Raw genomic sequence first — 20,989 nt, 5'->3', positions numbered from 1 at the left:
CTTATGTTTTAATTTTTATGTTATGTATTCAATTCATTATAAAAATGTATTCGACTGAAGGACTTGTATCCAAGGTCATGAATAAAGCATTATTAAAAAAATTACGTGGTAATAAATGGCGCACTCTTTTAAATAAGTTGTTGTAGTTGTAACAGAAACCCCGCGAGATTTAATTTTACTTTTCATATTTGTACTACATACCTTTCTTTTTAGCATTCTAATGTGGGAACTCTGCTTTATTTACTTTTAAATTGATAGTGTCGAAATTTCATTAATTATTCGCTAAGAAGTGCTATTTATGAAAGTGGAACTAACATTACTGTATTATAAACAATACAAAAAAAAGACACTAATTAGGATTACACGTTCAAAATTCACGATCATTCGGTCTGAGAAACTTTTGGAAATAAAACTCAATATATATCTGTCTTTTTTATTAATCTTTCGTGTCAACTAATTCTTCTTTTATCACAGAATCAAATATCATAGTCACAACAGTTTGAGGTAATCAGTTACTGTACAGGCCTACACTAGATCGATAGCTAAATCACACACAAGTAACTTATAACTAACAGTTTTGATAAACTCGTTTTATCGACATAAACGTAGAATCCACTATTTACCAAATAATATTTCTTACATACTAACAATATAATTATAGAATAGAAAACTATTACAGTTTATAAAAATACATTTGTTTATAGACGCTCGCCACATGGCAAAGGAAATACATAGTCTCCGTTCATACAATTTTTGTTCTAGTTTTCATGATCGACTAGGATAAAAAGTAATGTTTTTTACTAATGCAATATGTGAAATTCTTATTACAGATTTATAATAGTTCGTGGCTAACGTTTCCCGTGTCGGCGAGTATTCCTACAAATTATAGTCGTTACAAAAATAGACGTGTGGCCGTGTACAGTGTTTATATTTATATTTTATTGACGAAATCAATGATTACAAACTTCAACATACTATGACTAAAAAGACAAGTTTCAATAACAAATAAAAAGAAAATTAAACAGTCAATTAAAAAATTTTATGATGCTCCGTGAGATTCAAGGAATGATCTTTATATAAATTTATAATACAAAGAGTAGAATAGAAAATGTAATGAATACATAAAATGTAACATATTTTAAAAACAAAAGCCCAACTCTGCGGGTTATATAAAGTCTGATCTGTCGATCTAATAAACTCCTTAAACAGAAAATAGTCAAATATTGAACAATTTTATATTTAGAATGATTTCGTTCCTGTTTTGCGAACAGTCGTTCTTTTCAAAAAACAGCAACGAAACAATTTACAATTAATATAGGAATTAAGAGTGTCATTTATTTTTATAATTAAGGTACAACATAACGTTACGTAGGATGCGATGTGAATCTATAATTAGGCGGACGAGCATAGACAAATGAGGCGGTGACATCGCTCGTCAATTTCTGTGGGGGAACTCGAACCCGGGCGGCGGGGACAGCTGGTACGACCACGGCTGCGACGCCGCCCCCCACGCCGCCGACGGGGGCACCGGGGGCGGCGGGGGGGCGGGGGACGAGCGCGGCCGGAACTCGGGCGCCGTCACGTCCAGCGTGGAGGCGGAGTGCGCGCGGCCCAGCCTGCTCAGCATGAACCAGTGCGCGGCGGCCGGGTCCACGCAGCTCAGCAGCTGGAACGTGTCGCACTCCGCCGCAGACAGCGTGACGCCGCCCGCGGCCGGGCCGGCGCCGGCGGGGGCGCGAGGGGGCGACGTCTGCGTGGCGGCCGGCACGGCGGGGGGCGAGGGGGGCGCGCGCAGCAGCGGCACGCGGGTCGCCACCGCCACGGGCGGCGCGGGGGGCGCGGGGGGCGCGGGCGGCGCGGGGGGCGAGGGGGGCGGCGGGCTCGCGCACACGTGGCGCCGGTAGTCGTCCACGAACTCGAGCGCGATGCCGTCGCGCAGGTAGGCGGAGATGTCTGCGTAGTTGGGCGTGGCGCCGGCCTCGAGCGCGGCGAAGCTGGGCCGCAGGTAGGGCTCGTGCGCCTGCAACCAGTCCCGCGGTTACGTCTCGTGCTCTGGCCTCGTTACGTCCCGTGCTCCGCTCCCATTACCTCCCGTGCTCCGCCCCCATTACCTCCCGTGCTCCGCCCCCATTACCTCCCGTGCTCCGCCCCTATTACCTCCCGTACTCCACCCCCGTTACGTTCAGTGCGTACCGACACAAACGACGCGGATCGCGACCCACGACCGACGCGTGCTCGTCCGCCTAATTGTTTACAGCGTTCTATGCCGTCGGGGTTGCCAACCTTCAAATATTTATCCACAAATGAAGAAGTAAAAGATGTTTATTTTTAAATTACAGCGTTTAGTAAGCAGCATCAAGTATAAAATAACTTTATAGCAACTGAAGATATTTTTAAGAGAAATCAGGTTAGCATCCCATGTAGCATCTACATGTAAATCTCCATAGATTCATAATTTTATTCCTTAAAATTGTTGTTTAAGGAATCTCAGTACAATATTCATAATGTATGGAAGTCATATCGCACTACCGAATTCTAACATAAACACCAAAGTCATTTAATAACATTACATGAACTTACATATGTTTACATTTTATTTATATATTAGAAAACAAACAAATATACATAATAATTTTCATTCCAAATATACATATTACTTGGTAGAAAAAACAGTATATACATCAATAACAGAAAGAAAGTTATTTCATTTATAACATATCAATCTGTTGTTTTAATTTATTTGTTTTACTATATAAATGTACAAATTGAAATACTAATATCACCATTAAAAATTGAGGGGTGGAAAAGAGGGTTGATGGCCGAAAATTTAGGGTTGTATATATTTATTAATGGCGAATCATAAAGACATTAAAATAAAAAAAATGAGGGTGAACCACTTAGGGGTATGAAAAATAGTTTACGTTCTATTCTCAGAGCCACTGTATATACACAAAAAATATCATAAGAATCTGTCAAGCCGTTTCGGAAAAGATTTGTTACAAACATTGTGACAATAGAATTTTATATCGATCCTCCTTCCAATTCAAATGGGGATCGAAATTACAACGGCCTGAGCCGAGGTTCGAACCCCTAGCGGTGCCCTCAGACGAAAGGCGTATCCGTCAGGCGGGAGTTGGCCTTCAGCCGCTCCATAAGTAAGGACTTATGGAGCGGCTGAAGGCCAACTTGGCCTTTGGTTTGGAGTGCCACCTGCAGTCGCCCCCTATCGTCCGGTGAAGCTGTAAAGGCCAGCTGCGGCCAACAGCATTAGAGTAGTAAAAACATATATTAGAAATACCGAGGTAAAACTATATATCATGTAGCATATTGTAAATTGTCTTTCAATGCAAGAGAAAATGACAGCAATAATATTCATCAAGTGGGACCTTAGTTTTAACAGGCGATTCTATCACCGGAAGGTTAAATATAAATTAACTTGGCACAAAAATGGCACAAAAATATTGAACTAGTAACCCGTTAGAGACCCATATGGAACTACAAAGATGACGACCTCGGTGGTCTAGCGGTCAAGCACACCAGCACTTACGTGTGATGGTTGCGGGTTCGATTCCTCGCAGCAAACATTTGTAATCATGAGCATGATTGTTTGTATCTGTCTGGATATTTTCTATGTATAATATGTATGTATTTACGAAAAAAATATCTATGTTTTTGTATCAGTTATCTAGTACTCGTAGCACAAGCTTTAGCTAGCTAAACTTGGGTCTAGATGGCGCTATGTGAATTGTTCTGAGATTATTTTTATTAATATTATTTTACATACTAAAGTATTATAATTCTTATTTGAACTTGTATTATTGGCTCACAACTTATGTACAAGATGATGGTGTCACAGCAATATAATGTAATAGGCCTTGCCTAAAAATTACAATCTTTGGTGAGTTCCCGATATTTCGGTAGTCTTTCAACCACAATTATCACGGGTCGCAATAAAAAGAAAAAAAAAAGTGGTAAGATCTCGTGATTTTTCCTAATTGTACGTATAAATTACAAACAAGTTTATTATGTTAAGTTTCCTGTAAATTTACTTAGGTAATATTAATGACTTAGGTTTATTCTTAAGAGTAAATACACATTATTTTAGTTTTCCGTTGTATTTTGGGAATATTATGCGCTACTTTATAAAACAACTAGCTATGCCCGTGACTTCGTATGCGTGTTATAGTAACCTTGACCAAATGAGGAAAAAAGATCCCATAAACTAATCCTAATTGTAACGATACATGTGTCCTTTGTTATATTGTTTGTGCTTCTTCTTTACTGTACGTTGCAAATAAAGTATATTCTATCTTCTATCTATCTATCTATCTAAATCGCCTAAAGAAATTTTTCATCGTTCTAGATTAAAAAATAACGATTTTGCATACAAACTATTTATTATTTTACCCTTTTTAAGGTTAATGTTTTTACAAAATTTGTATGTCATATATATTTATATATATATGATAATAAATATAACACTCTTTCCCGAGTTTAAGTCGATTCGTGCGCGACAGAGCATGCGGGTACAGGCATTCCTTATTGCCTACAGTTCTAATCAAATATATCACAAGTTAATACCGGTAGGCCGGTGTGAAGGCTATCTTTCGAGTTGGACCAAATTGCACGCAATGTTCAAATCAAATTTGCAATCGGTTCAGTAGTTCAGGAGTCCATCGCGCACGTTTGACGCGTAACTTTTATTTACAAAGATTATATGTTATGCGAGACGGGTCTGCGCGTCGGTCGCGGTACAGAGTCTAGTGGAGACGGGGCGGCCACGTGGAGCTTCCTGGCGAGCGCGAGCCGCCGCCGCAGCGCGCGGCTCGTGATCCACTCCGCGCTGGAGGGGGGCGGGGGCGAGGGGGGCGGGGGCGTGGGAGGGGGAGGGGGCGGGGGCGGGGGCGGACCGCCGGGGGCGCAGTGCAGCGCGCGCAGCCGCGCCAGTCGCCCGCTCGGTGCCGGGGCCGCCGCCCGCGGCGACAGGCGGCGCGGCGCCGGGGCCTCGGGGTCCCAGGCGGACGTGCGACGAGAGCACGGGGCCTCGGGGCTCCACGTAATGTCACTAGACGACGAGTCCTCTGAGTCCCAGGTGGACAAGCGGTGCGGGGCCGGGTCCTCGGGGTCCCAGGTGGGCATGCGGTGCGGGGCCGGGTCCTCGGGGTCCCAGGGGGGCATGCGGCGCGGCTGCGACGCGGACGCGGACAGCTCGCCCACGGCCGCCACCAGCGCGCGGAGGTCGGCCGCGCGCGGCCCGCTACTCACCCTCACGGCGGAGTCCGCGCGGGGGTCGGCATGTCCGGCCCGGATCAGCTCGTCGCCGATGCACACGTCCTCCTCGCCGCGCGTGTCCACCAGGAACAGCTCCAGGATGTCTTCCTGTGTAAAGGACACTAAATATCATTTTTGTATACGATATCGCTCAGTATATACGTTTTTTAATTCCAAATAGAATAGCTTTAATATACGTTTTTTAATTCATAAGTATGATTTTCGTCCAGTAGATAAGTATTAAAATTAAATAATAGTAAAATTGATTTAGGAATTAATAAATTATTCTTCACCGCACTTTACACTAAGTTGTAGATTTAACGGTTCATACCTTATGACGAGCGAATGGAAGTAGTCACTGCGAGTGATGGTCAGTTGGGGAATGATTGATATCTACGCGTGTAATCAGCAGCGCTCGCCGACGAGCCGCATACCGCTCGTACCTGCGAGCTGCACGAGATCGTATCTGCGGGCCGCACGTGACCGTACCTGCGAGTCGCGCGTAGTCATGGGCGTGAGCCGCACGTGGTCGTGCCGGGCCCGCACGGCTGCTCGTACCTGCTGGCCGCACGTGGTACCTGCGGGCCGCACGTGGTAGCTGCGGGCCGCACGCGGTACCTGCGGGTCGACGGCGACCAGGTTCCCGACGAGCGGCGCGTCCCGCACGCGGCGCAGGAAGGCGGCGGCGGCGGCCCGCGGCCAGCGGCGCCCGCCCGCGGGCCGCACGGCCGCGAGCCGGGCCCGCACGGCCTGCGCGGGCAGCGCCGCCCAGCGCCGCACCAGGGGCCGCAGGCTGCTCACCGCCACGGTCTCCACCGTGCCGTAGTCCACGTGCCGCACCTGACACGCACACACACACGCTCCGGTCGCTACCAGCTCTCCGCCGGGCGGACGCTATCGACGAAACGAGCCTCTCGCTCGGTCACTATGCGTCCTTCGATAACGATATCGGTTATAGAAAGGACGGGACCGAGATGTGAGCCCTATGTGACTCCTCACATATAACCAAATAGAAGTAGAAATTATCTGTAGTCGAGTAAACTTATTACAATCACTTTTGAATAGTCATATTTTGATTCTATCACTCATTCAGAATGCAGATTCATCACAAAAAGAACAAGTTCTCGACTTGTGTGTTGTTGCTCCTTTAAATAGATGTTTCTTTTATATAATATAAATTACAGTATAACAAGTAACAGGCATGCGATAATCAATACAGAACTCGCTAAGCACTGACTATTACTGTAATCAGATAATATTGTCAGTGCTATGGATTTTAAGTTTTTCTATAAAAACATTATTATCGTTAACAAATTCTTCAATTTTATAGTAAGCTTTTTTGTAAAGGAACCGTTTTATTTGACATTTAAATCTTTTTTCAAGCAGATTTATAACAGACTCTAGTATTTTGTTGTAAAACCTTACGCAATTGCCATAAAATGAATTACTAACTGTAGTTAAACGACATTTAGGTAAAATCAGTTTGTTATTGTTACGAACAATAATTACCAAAACCAATGTTTAAGATATTTCCAAATGTATAATATTAGTTCACTGCGTGCAAACTAGATGGTGCCACACGTAAATGTAGATGGCGCTATTTAGATTCTTCTTTGTCTCCCTATTGTATTTTTTTTAATAAATTCCTGTCATTCCTATTGATTGGTAGTTTCAATTGGAACCCTGAATAGTAGCTTTTCAACCTCACGGTCCCTACTTGTTCAACCAAAGTAACAGTAACCGCAGTAGGTCAGTTAATTTGAATGAATATCAGTGGTGTATGAGTAGCGGGGCGGTACCTTGACGGTGTCGGAGTCGAGGACGCTGAGTATGAGGGCGCGGTGCCAGTCTCCGTCGTAGAGGCAGGCGGCGTACTGCCCCGCGCGCGCCGCCCCCGCCGCCAGCCGCCGCCCGCGACCGCAGCCCGAGCCGTAGTACTCCCTGCCGCCACGGGACTACCTTTTAATCTCCACTCACACTACGGAACTAGTGTTATGAAAACAGTTTAGACCACCTCGGTGGTCTAGCGGTCCAGCACACCGCTTTACGACCTACGGTCGCGGGTTCGATTCCTCGCACGGCACAAACATTTGTATTCATGAGTATGATTGTTTGTATCGGTCTGGGTGTTTTCTATGTATAATATGTATGTATTTACAAAACAAATATATCTATATATTTGTATCCGTTATCTAGTACCCACAACACAAGCTTTAGCTAGCTTAACTTGGGTCTAGATGGCGCTGTGTGGATTGTCCTGAGATTATTATTATTATAGTTTAGAAATAGCAAATTTTTCTAACTGATACTATCACATAGACTGGACATTATTACAAAGTTGGTTATTGTAATAAATGCTATTATCGAGCGGTTTTCGTGATTTTATATTGTACTAGCTGTTCCCGCGACTTCGTCCACGTAGAATTTAATATTCTTTTTCTAAAATAAAAATATCCTAAGTTACTTCTTTGTTGCGGACCACGAGTCGGCATCGAAAATATGTAAATAAATTTGTGTATAAATTTGTATTTTTCCAGTGTTTTGACTATTGTTTAGGTTAGACTATTGTTTGTACCATATACCCTTTGTAGCGGCATAGATACTGTGAATTCTATGTCCGCCCATTGTGTAAATTCTTAGGGATCACAGCTTTAGTGTAGCCTGAACATGTGGCATTTAGTCGCACGTGGTTTTTTGTAGTTTTTTGTGTTGTTACTATTGTATTTAATTTTAAATGTGTGCGTATTCGCTGTTCCGGCCCGTCGGTCACCGACATGTGCAGGAATTGTCGGGAGGGTGGGACGGCCGACGCGCACGGCTCGGCGGGGGTGGGGAAGGACGCGCTCGGGCGCCCGTAAAAGGCGGGTTGGTTCTCGATCGCGCTCTCTTACGCATACGCCACCGACGAAGAACCACCGCCGGCGCAACGACCAAGAAAACCCCACTCCGGCCGGCCGACCCATAGAATAAGAAACAAATTGAAATACAGTCCACATATTTTGAAAATCGAAGATCTTTTAATTGTGTACCCCAAAATTTTGTGGTCCATCGCAGCCGCATATCAAGACCGAAGATCACCCAACGGTGCGACGAATCGCCGTGGAAGATCACCCAACGGTGCGACGAATCGCCGTGGAAGATCACCCAACGGTGCGACGAATCGCCGCGGAAGATCACCCAACGGTGCGACGTACCTCGCCGAGGAAGATCACCCAACGGTGCGACGCTAGCAGCTTACCGAATTTAGCTGCCGTCGTAAGGTGAAAACTTGAGGGTGCAGCGAGGATAGGATAAATAACGTCTACGCCATATAGGATAGATAACGTTTAAGCGGTGTGTCCGCGGCTCACATCTCATACCACCTAACGGTGTCAAACGGTCGGAGTGTGGGTTAACGCCATTGAGCGGTGCAGTGGGTGGTGTGTCACTGCCGGTTGTTGCTTGTTACCGTGGCGCAACCGAATAGCACTATTACGCCTGTACGTGTGTATCGTATAGCGGGGGCCGGACTGTAGGCACTGCCAAAGGGGTCGGAGAGTCCGAACCGGCCCTGAGCGCCCCGTCTGTACATACGCACCACTGCGGGGTAATTCCTACCCTCCTATCCCCATAGTCCATCCCCTCGGGTGTTATCCTGAGGGATTGTTAGGGACGGTTAGGTAGGTAGGGACCGGTAGGTTAGGGGCTTGCAAGTGCCAGAACACGATGCCGACTACGAGAAGCCAAGCCCCGGGAGCAGAGAAAAAGACCACGCGGGAAAATGAACAGACAGAAGCGTCCCCTTCAGAAACCACGCAGATGTCCGCGTCCGCCGCGCCGTCGAGCGCGCCACAGGCACAAGCCGCCCGCGCCGCGTTTACCTCGGACTCCGCACCGGCGCCACCGTCGCAGCCGCCGACGACAGATGTACGTCCGGCCCGGGCCGCGTCGGTGCGATCGCGCCGCTCTACCGCTAGCGGTATAGCTAAATTAAAGAGGCTGGAGTACGAGGCAGCGCTACAGATGGCGAAATTACAGGCTGATTTAATTAGAAAGAAGTTGGCAGCCGATGTCGCCGCGGTACATGAAGAGACCGATAGAGATAGCGTGTGCTCCGAGGAAGGTGCCGGCCTGCAACGTATAACGGATTGGTTTCAACGTACCGAAGTACGGGGGGAGCAGAGAATTAATTCCCCACCGCCTACGCAGAAAGAGCCAACAGAAAGGCAAGCTTCACCGCCGAGGACGCCGAAGCAAAGACGGAGGTCCCCCGCTCCTGAAGCCGGGATGCAAGAAGGATTCACCCGGTTGGCCAAAGCTATTGAACGAGCTGTGGACGAACGAGCGGATAGGGTAGCGCCGAGGCAAGCCCAAGATCTCCCGATCTTCAGCGGCGAAGCAAGTGAATGGCTAGCGTTTAAGGCGGCCGTAGACCAGTCTACAAAGACGTACAGGATCACACCAGCGGAGAACCTGGCCAGGCTGAGGGCCTGCTTACGTGGAAAAGCGAGAGAGACAGTCGCAGCGTTACTCGTATCCGCTACAGAACCGTCGCAGATCATGAGGACGTTGGAGCAGCGGTACGGCCGGACAGAGGCCATCATCGACCGCGCCCTCAAAGATCTGAGAAGGATGCCGGTAATAGGAACATCGACAACAGAGGTGATTGACTTCGCCATTAAACTACAGAACATCACCACCATCGTCGCGGATATCGACAAGGGGGCGAGATTCCTACATAATCCCGCGCTTGAGAGTGAAGTGTCAGAGAAGCTGACCCCTCACTTACAGGTCCACTGGTGTCACTACGCTGAAAAAAACAAGGAGGACACTAGACCTACGATCATCAAGATGGCAGAGTTTTTAATGAGCGAAGCCGATCTCATGACCCGACATCTACGAATAGCATCACCAACGAGACGAACGAGCGCGCTACCCACGAAGCAGCCCCCGAAGCAACCCACTAGGCAACCCATACCGAAAGCAACGATGTCGGCACCTCGGCGACAGATGACGGATCGTGGCGCGGCCGTATACGCCGCCGTAGAAAAGAGCGAACAGAGTACCGAATGTCTCTGTTGCGGCGCCGCACACGTAACGCCGAAGTGTAAGAAGCTGAACGACATGTCGTTATCGGACAGATGGGAGTGGGCGAAAACAAATAAGATGTGCTTCCAATGCATGAACAGCACGCACAGAAGGTTCAAGTGTAAGGCACGCAAATGTGGTGTGAGAGAGTGTCGTAAGCCACACCACGCCCTGCTGCAACCCCCAGAAGAACCGCCGAAGCGGCAAGAGGACACCGCGATTACAGCCGCAGCACGCTTGCCAGAGAACAGCCAAGTGTTGTTAAAGGTGTGTCCCATCATCGTGAAAGGCAAGACGGGACGCGAAGTAGAGACGTACGCGATGCTAGATGAAGGCTCGACGGTTACACTCATCGATGCGGAGATCGCAGAACAGATCGGAGCCGAAGGTCCGACGCGATCTCTGAGAATTCAGGGAGCGGCCTCGAGCTGGCACGAAGCCTCAAGCCGAGTGGCTGATGTCATCATCAGAGGGCGACACCATACGGACGAAGAACACTCGGTGAGGGCGCGTACGATCCGGGACCTCACCCTAGGAACGCAGCGAGTGAACCCGGAAATACTCGCGTACGGACACCTGCGACAACTCACTTGCGAGCAAGTGTGCTACGAAGATGCCAGACCCAAGGTCTTGATCGGGTCAGACAACTGGCATCTGATTGTTACGCGGAAGCTGCTCATAGGAAGGCACAATCAACCCGCAGCGTCGCTGACACGACTGGGATGGGTCATCCACGGAACGGTACCCAGAAGTGTCGTGGAAGACGAGGAACATGTCCTCCACGTGCGGTTGACACAGCGCAACGCCGAGCCAGACATGCGGCATATAGAGGGCATAATAAAAGCGCATTACGACATCGACGCGTTGGGTATATCGTCGAAGAGATTACCCATCGCTAAGGAGGAGCGCGCCGTCGCCACATTCAACCGCACAGCGACGAGAGTGGATGGACGATACGTCGTAGGATTGCCGTGGGAGAGAGATAACGTCGTTCTACCTCCCAGCTACGACATGGCAGCGAGCCGACTGAGGGGAATAGAGCGGCGGATGGATCGCTCTACGGAATTCCGGCTGGCGTATACCGCGGAGATAAACAAGTTGTTGGACAAGGGTTACGCCGAGAAAGTAACCGACGACCGGTTCAACAACGACCGCGCGTGGTACCTTCCCCATTTCGGAGTGACGAATCCGAATAAACCCGGAAAACTGCGACTCGTATTCGACGCCGCGGCCCGTTCGAAGGGAATGTGCTTGAACGACGTACTGCTGGATGGGCCAGATATGCTACGGTCGCTTAACGGTGTGTTATACCGTTTCCGCGAGAAGCCCGTAGCTATCACGGCAGACATACGAGAGATGTTCCTGCAGATTAAGATACGGGAAGAAGATAGAGCAGCACAACAGTTTCTGTGGCGAGGAGATGACAGGATTAACCCGCCGCAGAAATACGTAATGACCTCAATGATTTTCGGGGCGAGGAGCTCACCGTTCATCGCACACAGCGTTCGAGACAGGAACGCGGCAGAGCACCGAGAGTCGCACCCGTCAGCGTACACCGCCATAACAAGGAACCACTACATGGACGACTGGGTCGATAGCTTTGACTCCGAAGAGGAAGCAGCCCGCGCCATACGAGAGGTAGTAGAGGTTCATGGCGGGATAGGATTCACGCTGGCGGGTTGGAATACAAACCGACCGAGCCTGCTAGAGAATGTGAGTGAGGACCAGCGAGCGAGGACGCCGAAGGAACTGGGAGCCAACGCACATCCATACGGAAAGACATTGGGGTTATTGTGGATGTCAGCCGAAGACCAGCTGGCGTTCAACACCGGCATGCCACGCGTCCCACGAGAAGTGAAGCACGGCACGCGGATACCGACGAAAAGGGAAGCCTTAGGAGCGGTGATGTCATTGTTCGACCCGCTCGGGCTGCTGAGCCCTTACACCATCACGGCAAAAATCATCTTGCAGGCGCTGTGGGTGCAGAAGGTCGAATGGGATGACTCTCTGCCCGCCGAGGAAGCGCGGATGTTCCAGGAATGGAGAGATGACTTAGCCTATATAGAGGAACTGAGATTGCCGCGATGGTATGGCACGAACGACAGCCAACGGTCGCAACTGCACGTATTCACGGACGCAAGCGAACAGGCATATGCCACAGCCGCGTATTGGAGGACGGAACGCGAGGATCGTAGCGTTAACGTCGTCCTGGTAGCAGCCAAAGCGAGGGTAGCGCCCATGAAAGCGCAGAGTATACCCCGGATGGAGCTTCAGGCGAGCCTGATAGGAGCCCGACTGGCCGCTGACATATTGAAAGAACATAGTCGCGAGGCCGAAGTCTTCCTATGGACGGACTCGAAAACGGTGCTACACTGGATAAGGAACGACACCGTCAGATATACTCCATACGTGGCTCATCGTTTGGCAGAAATCGCCGAACTGACGAAACCGACACAGTGGCGCTGGGTACCGACTGCCCACAACGTAGCCGACGACGCGACCCGCGCGGGATACACACAAATGACCGCTGCCGACAGATGGTTTGTCGGGCCGGCATTTCTGTACGCTCCGGAGCAAGAATGGCCTCATGAGAGCGAGCCCGTCCCAGCAGAGATGGTAGCACACGTCCGGGAGGAGACAGAACCCGTGATCGACATTGCACGGTTCTCTTCATATGACCGAGTGAGGAGGACCATGGCGCAAGTGCTACTGTTCGCAGATAAATGCAGGCGACGGGCACAGAAGCTAGGCACAGAGCATTTCGCCAAAGCGGAGCAACTAATAATACGGCAGGCGCAACAGGACAGTTTCCCGAAGGAAACGCGGTGTCTACGCGAAGGAAAGACCGTAGACAGGACAAGTCGTCTGTTCCGCCTGGATCCCGTTTACAAGGATGGCATAATACGCTTGAACGGACGTATAAACGCAGCACAGGTGCCGCTAGAAATGAAGAATCCACCCATACTGGACGGAGCGCACCCGTTGGCGCAGATGATGATTAAGAGAGAACACGAGCTACATCATCATGCCGGCAGAGAACAGACGGTGAACACCCTGCGCCAATACGTGTGGATGCTGCGTTTAAGGCCGACCGTCAAGACCGTATTACGCAAATGCACAACATGCGCCGTACGCCGGAGGAACCCCGACGTCCCAGTGAAAGGGAACTTGCCAAAGGAGCGACTCGACGCATACGCCCGGCCGTTTACAAGATGCGGTATGGATTGTTTCGGGCCTATGTGGGTGACGATAGGTCGCAGGCGAGAGAAGCGATGGGGGCTCCTATTCACGTGTATGGTCACCCGGGCCGTGCATATAGAACTCATAGCGGGGTTATCGACCGACTCTGCTATAATGGCGATACGACGCATGGCAGCGCGTCGCGGCTGGCCACGAACCTTTATGTCGGACAACGGAACGAACTTTCGCGGAGCCGACGTGGAGCTTACGACTGCGTTTAAGGAATGGCTCCCTGAACTGGAAAAGTACGTCAGCAACAAGAGGATAAACTGGCGGTACAGCGACCCGGGCGCACCGAACCAAGGAGGAGCGTGGGAGCGACTGATAAGGAGCGTGAAGAGAGCGCTAGCAGTGGTACTGCACGAGCGGGCGCCGAGAGAAGAGGTGCTCGCAACGCTAATGACGGAAGCAGAACACACCGTCAATTCACGCCCCTTAACCCACGTCTCAGTGCGACCCGAGGACGAAGAGGCGCTGACCCCCAACCATTTTCTGATGGGCTCAGCCGTCGGCCTACCGTACGTAGGTACCACCGACGTTGCCGACCGCAGAACGTGGCGCGCAGCACAGGCGCTCGCGGATAGATTCTGGCAGCGGTGGTTACGAGAATACCTACCGACGCTGACGCCCAGAGACGACGTACGACGGAGCACGGCAAACATCAAGCCGGGCGACATGGTTTTAATAGTGGACGGCCTGCTACCTCGCAATCTGTGGCCGCGCGGGCAAGTGGAGCGCACCTATGAGGGGCCCGACGGCGTGGTGCGAAGTGCGGACGTGAGGACGCGAGGGGGAATTTTTCGAAGGCCGACCCGAAGGCTAGTGGTCCTCCCTAGGGATAAGGGCTGCGAAGATCTGCGCCGGGGGGAGGCTGTTGCGTACCACGAGTCGGCATCGAAAATATGTAAATAAATTTGTGTATAAATTTGTATTTTTCCAGTGTTTTGACTATTGTTTAGGTTAGACTATTGTTTGTACCATATACCCTTTGTAGCGGCATAGATACTGTGAATTCTATGTCCGCCCATTGTGTAAATTCTTAGGGATCACAGCTTTAGTGTAGCCTGAACATGTGGCATTTAGTCGCACGTGGTTTTTTGTAGTTTTTTGTGTTGTTACTATTGTATTTAATTTTAAATGTGTGCGTATTCGCTGTTCCGGCCCGTCGGTCACCGACATGTGCAGGAATTGTCGGGAGGGTGGGACGGCCGACGCGCACGGCTCGGCGGGGGTGGGGAAGGACGCGCTCGGGCGCCCGTAAAAGGCGGGTTGGTTCTCGATCGCGCTCTCTTACGCATACGCCACCGACGAAGAACCACCGCCGGCGCAACGACCAAGAAAACCCCACTCCGGCCGGCCGACCCATAGAATAAGAAACAAATTGAAATACAGTCCACATATTTTGAAAATCGAAGATCTTTTAATTGTGTACCCCACATTCTTATTACAACAGCTACCAAACAAACTGCCAAAAAAGTTCCATTTAATCCGGTCCAGCCATTTTTGAGATTAGCCGGAACAACCAGGTCGGTCTGTTCCGATACAAACAGGCAGACAGACAGACAAATAAAAATTATAAAAAATGTTATTTTGATATATGTACCGTATATATATTCATATGCGTATAGTAAACAACGGTTAGTTCAGTATTACAAATGGGCACTCCAATTTTATTTATATGTATAGCATGCAGGATACTTTTTATTATGAACTTATTATCCATACGGAAAAGATTCAATTCGCATTGCGCATCAATTGATCGAACGTCACAGACGGTGATAAACTAGCGAGCGATACTGACGTCATCTCGTCCATGAGTCGGTCGAGCGCGCCGTAGTGGTGGTCCCCGAGGCGCAGCACCCAGAAGTGCGAGGGCGAGTACACCTCCCCCACCACCAGCTCCAGCATGGCGCCCGGCTGCAGCCCCGACAGCGGCGTCGCTGGTATGCTCTCCAGGTAGTGCATGCAGTCCTCCGGGAACACGTCCGGGTCCTGACACAACATATCATTATTTAAACTTCTCCCCTCGAAACGCCGCTATAGCGCCACAAACGCTACAGCAATATTTTTTTTTTATATCATAATCTGAGCGCGCTTGACCGCAATCTCACCTGATGTTAAGTGATGATGTGGTCTAAGCTGTTACACGCAAGCTCAAATAATACCTATTCACTCTTGACTTGAAAGACCCAATGTTGTAAGAGGCAGGAAAAATAGACGCTGGTAGAGAGTTCCATTCCTTAGCTGCTCGCATAAGGAAAGATGACGCAAAACGGTTAGTTCGAGCAGCTGGGATGTCAATAGTGTAGGGGTGGAGCCGCTCTCTACGTCTTGTTGTACGTTGATGGAACGGTGCTGGAGGAATGAGGTTGTGCAGTTCTTGAGCACATTCGCCAAAATGGAGCCTATAGAACACCGATAGACAAGCTACTTTACGTCGGTGATTAGGACTTTGAAGCCTCTTAGCTACAAGTGATTCGTCCCCGATAAGTCTCCTTGCTCGTCTGTCGATTGAGTCTAGAGCGTCAAGTTGGCACTGAGCGGATCCATCCCATAAGTGGGAACAATACTCCATGCAAGATCGGACCTGTGCTTGGTATAGCGTTAAAAACTGTCCAGGCGTGATGTATCTCCTAACCCTATATGCTGAGCACACGTCTATTTGGTGAACAGTATCGGATTTATATATTTAACTAGTCGTTACCGCGACTTCGTCCGCGTGAAATTTAACTTTAATTTTCTAAAATAAAAGTAGCCTAAGTTACTACGCCAGCTACCTGCCAAAAAAAGTCCCGTTAAAATCGGTCCAGCCATTTCAGAGATTAGCCGGAATAAACAGACCGACAGAGAGACAGACAAAAATTGTAAAATAAATATTTTGGTGTATATATAAACATATACATGTAGTAAAAAACGATTATTTCAATATTATAAACAGACACTCCAATTTTATTTATATGTAGAGATGACCGTAGGCCACGTCCCATAGAGGTATATTTTCTAAAATAATAATTTTCTCTAATCTAATTGTTTGACCTCTAAAATCGAATGACCGGTCTTCCTTTGAAATCTGTCGTCCCTAGTCCCTATATGACCTATTTATAAATTCAGGACTCCCAGTCCTCAACACCCACCATACACCATACACCAATGAATACTGCCATTAATCACGAGATGGCCTATTTTATTCAGATTTACGTAACATTTATTCATATATTTTGGCCAATTTTCTCAATAATTATATAAATCCTAGCTTTACATATGTATAGTACGCTGACTTAATATATGAGTTATATATTTTTTTCCTTAAACAATACAGTAGTTTTAGCGTGAAACAGTAACAAACACACATCCATACAAACCTTCACGTATATAATATATCAGCTAGGTTAAACCGAAACGAACCCGTGACTCCTATATGTTAAATTAGAGAGTGTCAAATAAGATAAGACAGTAGAAAGGGTCGTACGAAGTCGATGCCGGGCAGCGCGTCGTCGGGGTCGACGGGGGCGGCGGGGCGGGGCGGCGGCGCGGGGCGGGGCCTGGCGCGCGGCCGGGGGCGGGGCCGGGGGCGGGGCTCGGCGCGGGGGGCGTGGCGCGCCAGCTGCAGCAGCCAATCGCCGGGCTCGTCGCTGGACTGCGTCGCCGCAACCGCCGGCGCCAGCGAGAACGCCACGCTCACGATGCTCGTGTACCCGAACCGGGAGAAGTTCAGCTCGCGCCCCTGACGCTCCCTGCCACCCACACACGGTCAATACTCACCACTGTTCTCAAACATAGGGAGGTACTAAATTATTTAGAAATAATATATTAAAAATTAGTACACAAAACCAAAGTTAAGTTTAAATTGATTACATTTCTTAGTCTTGTAAGTAATATCCCTAGCTAAAAGTGACCCACCCTTAGAGGCTTAATCTAGCTATCCAGTTGTAATTGCCAAGGCGAAGGCAGTTTGTCCCGAGCACCAACCTTTTTCGTCAGTTCCCAGACAAAATTAATAATAATAATAATAATCTCAGAACAAGTCACACAGCGCCATCTAGACCCAAGTTAAGCTAACTAAAGCTTGTGTTATGGGTACTAGACAACTGATACAAATACATAGATAATTTTTTTTTTTTCGTTAATACTTACATATTATACATAGAAAATACCCAGACCGATACAAACAATCATACTCATGAATACAAATGTTTGTGCCGTGCGAGGAATCGAACCCGCGACCATCGGACGTAAAGCGGTGTGCTAGACCGCTAGACCACCGAGGCCGTCAAAAATTAAAACCTTTCATTGGTACATAAGAATGTAAATTTATTTGACCCCCATCCTTTTAGTATTATATATATTCCTTACCGATATAATCTTATAAGATCGGTACACCAAACTCCTTCTGGATAGTCCACTAACAAATCTTGTATCTCTTGCTTTAACTCTTCAAACTGAGCTGCTTTGGAAATGCTGCCACCTGTTTTATAAAAATTATAATGAAAGAATAATAAACATTTGTTATCTGTTTCTATATATGTATATTGTACTTTGTAAAATATGGATGCGAAACATGGTCTTTGACTGAGAGTCATAGGGACCGACTGGCAAAATGTCAAAGGGCAAAGGAGATTCCAAGAATGTGTCCGACTTTAAAAAAATTACACAGCCTGTTAAAAGCAGGTATATATATATATATATATATATATAAGAAGACTCACTGGATGATGTTTGTCTGCCAGAATCTTTTGATGATGTCTTATCACTGGCTATTTTATCCGTGTTCAAATCTTGTGACTTGTTCAGTGCTCGTTTCTTCATAAAACTTTTTAGTTCATTCGTAGGACTGTCATTCTGTTCTTTACTGCGGTCTATATTTTTTATATCTATTTTACTAGTTTCAGCCTTTGGTTCATGTTTCTCTGATGGACTATCTACATCTACAGTGGTAGTCTCTTTAATAGTGCAACATGTAGTGCTATTATTGGTTTGCTTTCTGAATGTTCTTACAATATTATTGTTAGGTTTTTGTTCAATTGGTTTTACAATGGCCTCTGGTATACTTCTCCTTTTGCCCTTGCTAAAAGTACAATAACAATCACTATCAGATTCTATAGTAGGTACTTGTCTAAGTTTTTATCAGCTTTAAAATAATAAATGGAACACACATAAAAGGTAACCTTCTCACTATGAATGAATATGAAGACAAAAATTGTAAAAAATGTAATTTTGGTGTGTGTACCGTATTTATATTCATATGCATGTAGTAAAAAATGGTTATTTCAATATTACAAACAGACACTCCAATTATACTTATTTATATGTATAGACGGCATAATGATTCTGTGTACTTCTCTAAAAGTAAAAAACTACTTTATCACAGAAATAATAAATCTTTTACAGTGATACTGTAAGAGTTCTTTTATAGCATCTAACTACAAAATTCAAATTCAAAATATTTGTATATAAGATATGATGATATGTACATAAGAGTCTGTAATTTTTATGGAAGACTAACTCTGCCACAGTTCTATAGATAAACTTACATCAGTTCCAGTTTATCTGTATTCAGGAAAGTCTATGACAGACTTTTATGATATGTCAAATCTACCGTAATGATTTCGAGATGAAATGACATATCAAATGTTGGATAAGTTGATAATATTAATAATTTAACACATCATTATAACTTACCATTTGCCACTTTGATTACTCCTCTGTTTCTGTACAAATTTGTCAATGTGTTGTAAGGTTTTTGGGACAATCAATGTCAATATAGGATTACTAAGGGGGCCCTGAAACTGAGAGTGAAAAATTGATATATTTTTGAACGATATAACGGGCACTGTCTCTCACTAGTATGTGTCAGTATGTCAGCACAATATAATTTAATGTATATATTTTTGATATGAAATATTCCACCCGCTCTAGGTTCCAGGGTGCAGTAGAAATTAAAAAATGTAGGTATACATATATCCTACACATACAAAAAAGTTTGATGTTGGACATATTTATATGTCCCGCTCGATTAACAGGTTAAAATCAAGACTATTCTTCATGTTTCTCATCCTCTACTGAAGCTATATTAAAAGTTTTTCAATTCAATTTATTTACTGGAAAATGTGTACATAATGGTCTTAAGATTATAATAATTCCAAACATGCCCTGCCATTGCAGGCGTATAAAAAAATTACAATGATATTAATATTAGATTATTATTATATTAATTTTTTTTTTTTCATCTCAGTTTCGCCGGTAATTTTGGTATGTACGGTCCTAAGCCAAGTACATAACAATGTTATATTTTGAGGTGAATATATGTACATATATTACTATAAACATTGGTCTAATCTGTTTTTAGAAAATTTCTGACGATGCAGCATATGTTTAGAATTACAGCCTTCTGTAGTTGGCAGTATATATTAGGGGGCAAGTTTAGGGTATTTAATATTATTACAATCCATTATTGTCATTTAAAGAATCATTTCTGGAATAATAACATTTTTATTTAATAATTCTTTAAATACTTAATCTATTTAAATTGTTTATTGTTCAAATTTTTTAAATTGTCTGGAAGATGATTTAAAATTTTATGGCCATACAATACACATTATTTGACAAAAGTGCCAATCTTTGATTAGGAACATATAGCTTGTATTTATGTCTACTAAATTCTACCTACCAGAAAACAGTCATCACAACGTTCTTTAAGGAACGTGAGCGCATCTTTATATCCATATTTGGCAAGTGGAATAGGCCCTCCCATCATATTCCTGTAATCACGTAACAATGTTCGAAGATCCACTTCGCTGGGGCTGGACACCACCAGTGAACGCAGGACCTTCTTCAAATCAGCCACCTCCGAATCCATTGTGACGACTAAAATTAACATCGAAATTAAATATAAAGTCACAATAATCGACAATTATCAAAAAATGAAACCGGCTTAAAAAACTCACGTGGTATTATTTAAACAAACCTAAATTTTAATACGCTTTTATATATATCAATCCATAACCATTAAGTATAAATGTAAATTCTATAATATTGCCACCACATAAAGAATACTTATAAATTTGTTTATGTTGTCGAATTCAAATAAACATTCAATTTAAGAAAGTTTTACAAACAAAAAATTATCTAAGTAACAAACAATACAATAGAAAACAGAATACAGATTATACAGAATAATATAGGATGGATTGAATGAAAGAATGACATTAAATTGAAAGAAAATACGAAAGTCGTGTAATGATTGACAGATTTCATGGTCACACAAATGTACTCTACATTTGTAGCATCTGTATTATATTGTGCTCTGTAATATTATGTTATCTGTGATTGTGCAGAGTACCTTCACAGATTTCTTTAAGATTTACCGTAGTTGACTCATAGTTCGATTTTATCCTTTATTCCAAAATTATTT

The 20,989-nt window shown here is 46.0% G+C and overlaps 1 protein-coding gene across 1 annotated transcript; it reads right to left on the bottom strand.

The window, feature by feature from the left end:
* Positions 1–1,435: 1,435 nt before the first annotated feature.
* On the bottom strand, positions 1,436–20,434 carry LOC131840986 (tudor domain-containing protein 5-like). The gene is made up of 10 exons (XM_059189204.1): positions 20,246–20,434; positions 19,258–19,364; positions 18,285–18,643; positions 17,932–18,094; positions 17,048–17,312; positions 15,380–15,570; positions 7,071–7,212; positions 5,890–6,111; positions 5,266–5,379; positions 1,436–2,020 (listed from the first exon to the last, which is right to left on the bottom strand). Exons 1-10 carry the CDS (start codon positions 20,432–20,434, stop codon positions 1,436–1,438), a joined length of 2,337 nt encoding a protein of 778 aa, XP_059045187.1.
* Between the last annotated feature and the right edge of the window lie 555 nt (positions 20,435–20,989).

This window comes from Achroia grisella, unplaced genomic scaffold (assembly GCF_030625045.1).
Source record: "Achroia grisella isolate CSIRO2021 unplaced genomic scaffold, CSIRO_AGI_Agris_v1 utg15219, whole genome shotgun sequence".
Classification (NCBI taxonomy): Eukaryota; Metazoa; Arthropoda; class Insecta; order Lepidoptera; family Pyralidae; genus Achroia; species Achroia grisella.
This window is presented reverse-complemented; position numbering and strand designations above follow the sequence as displayed.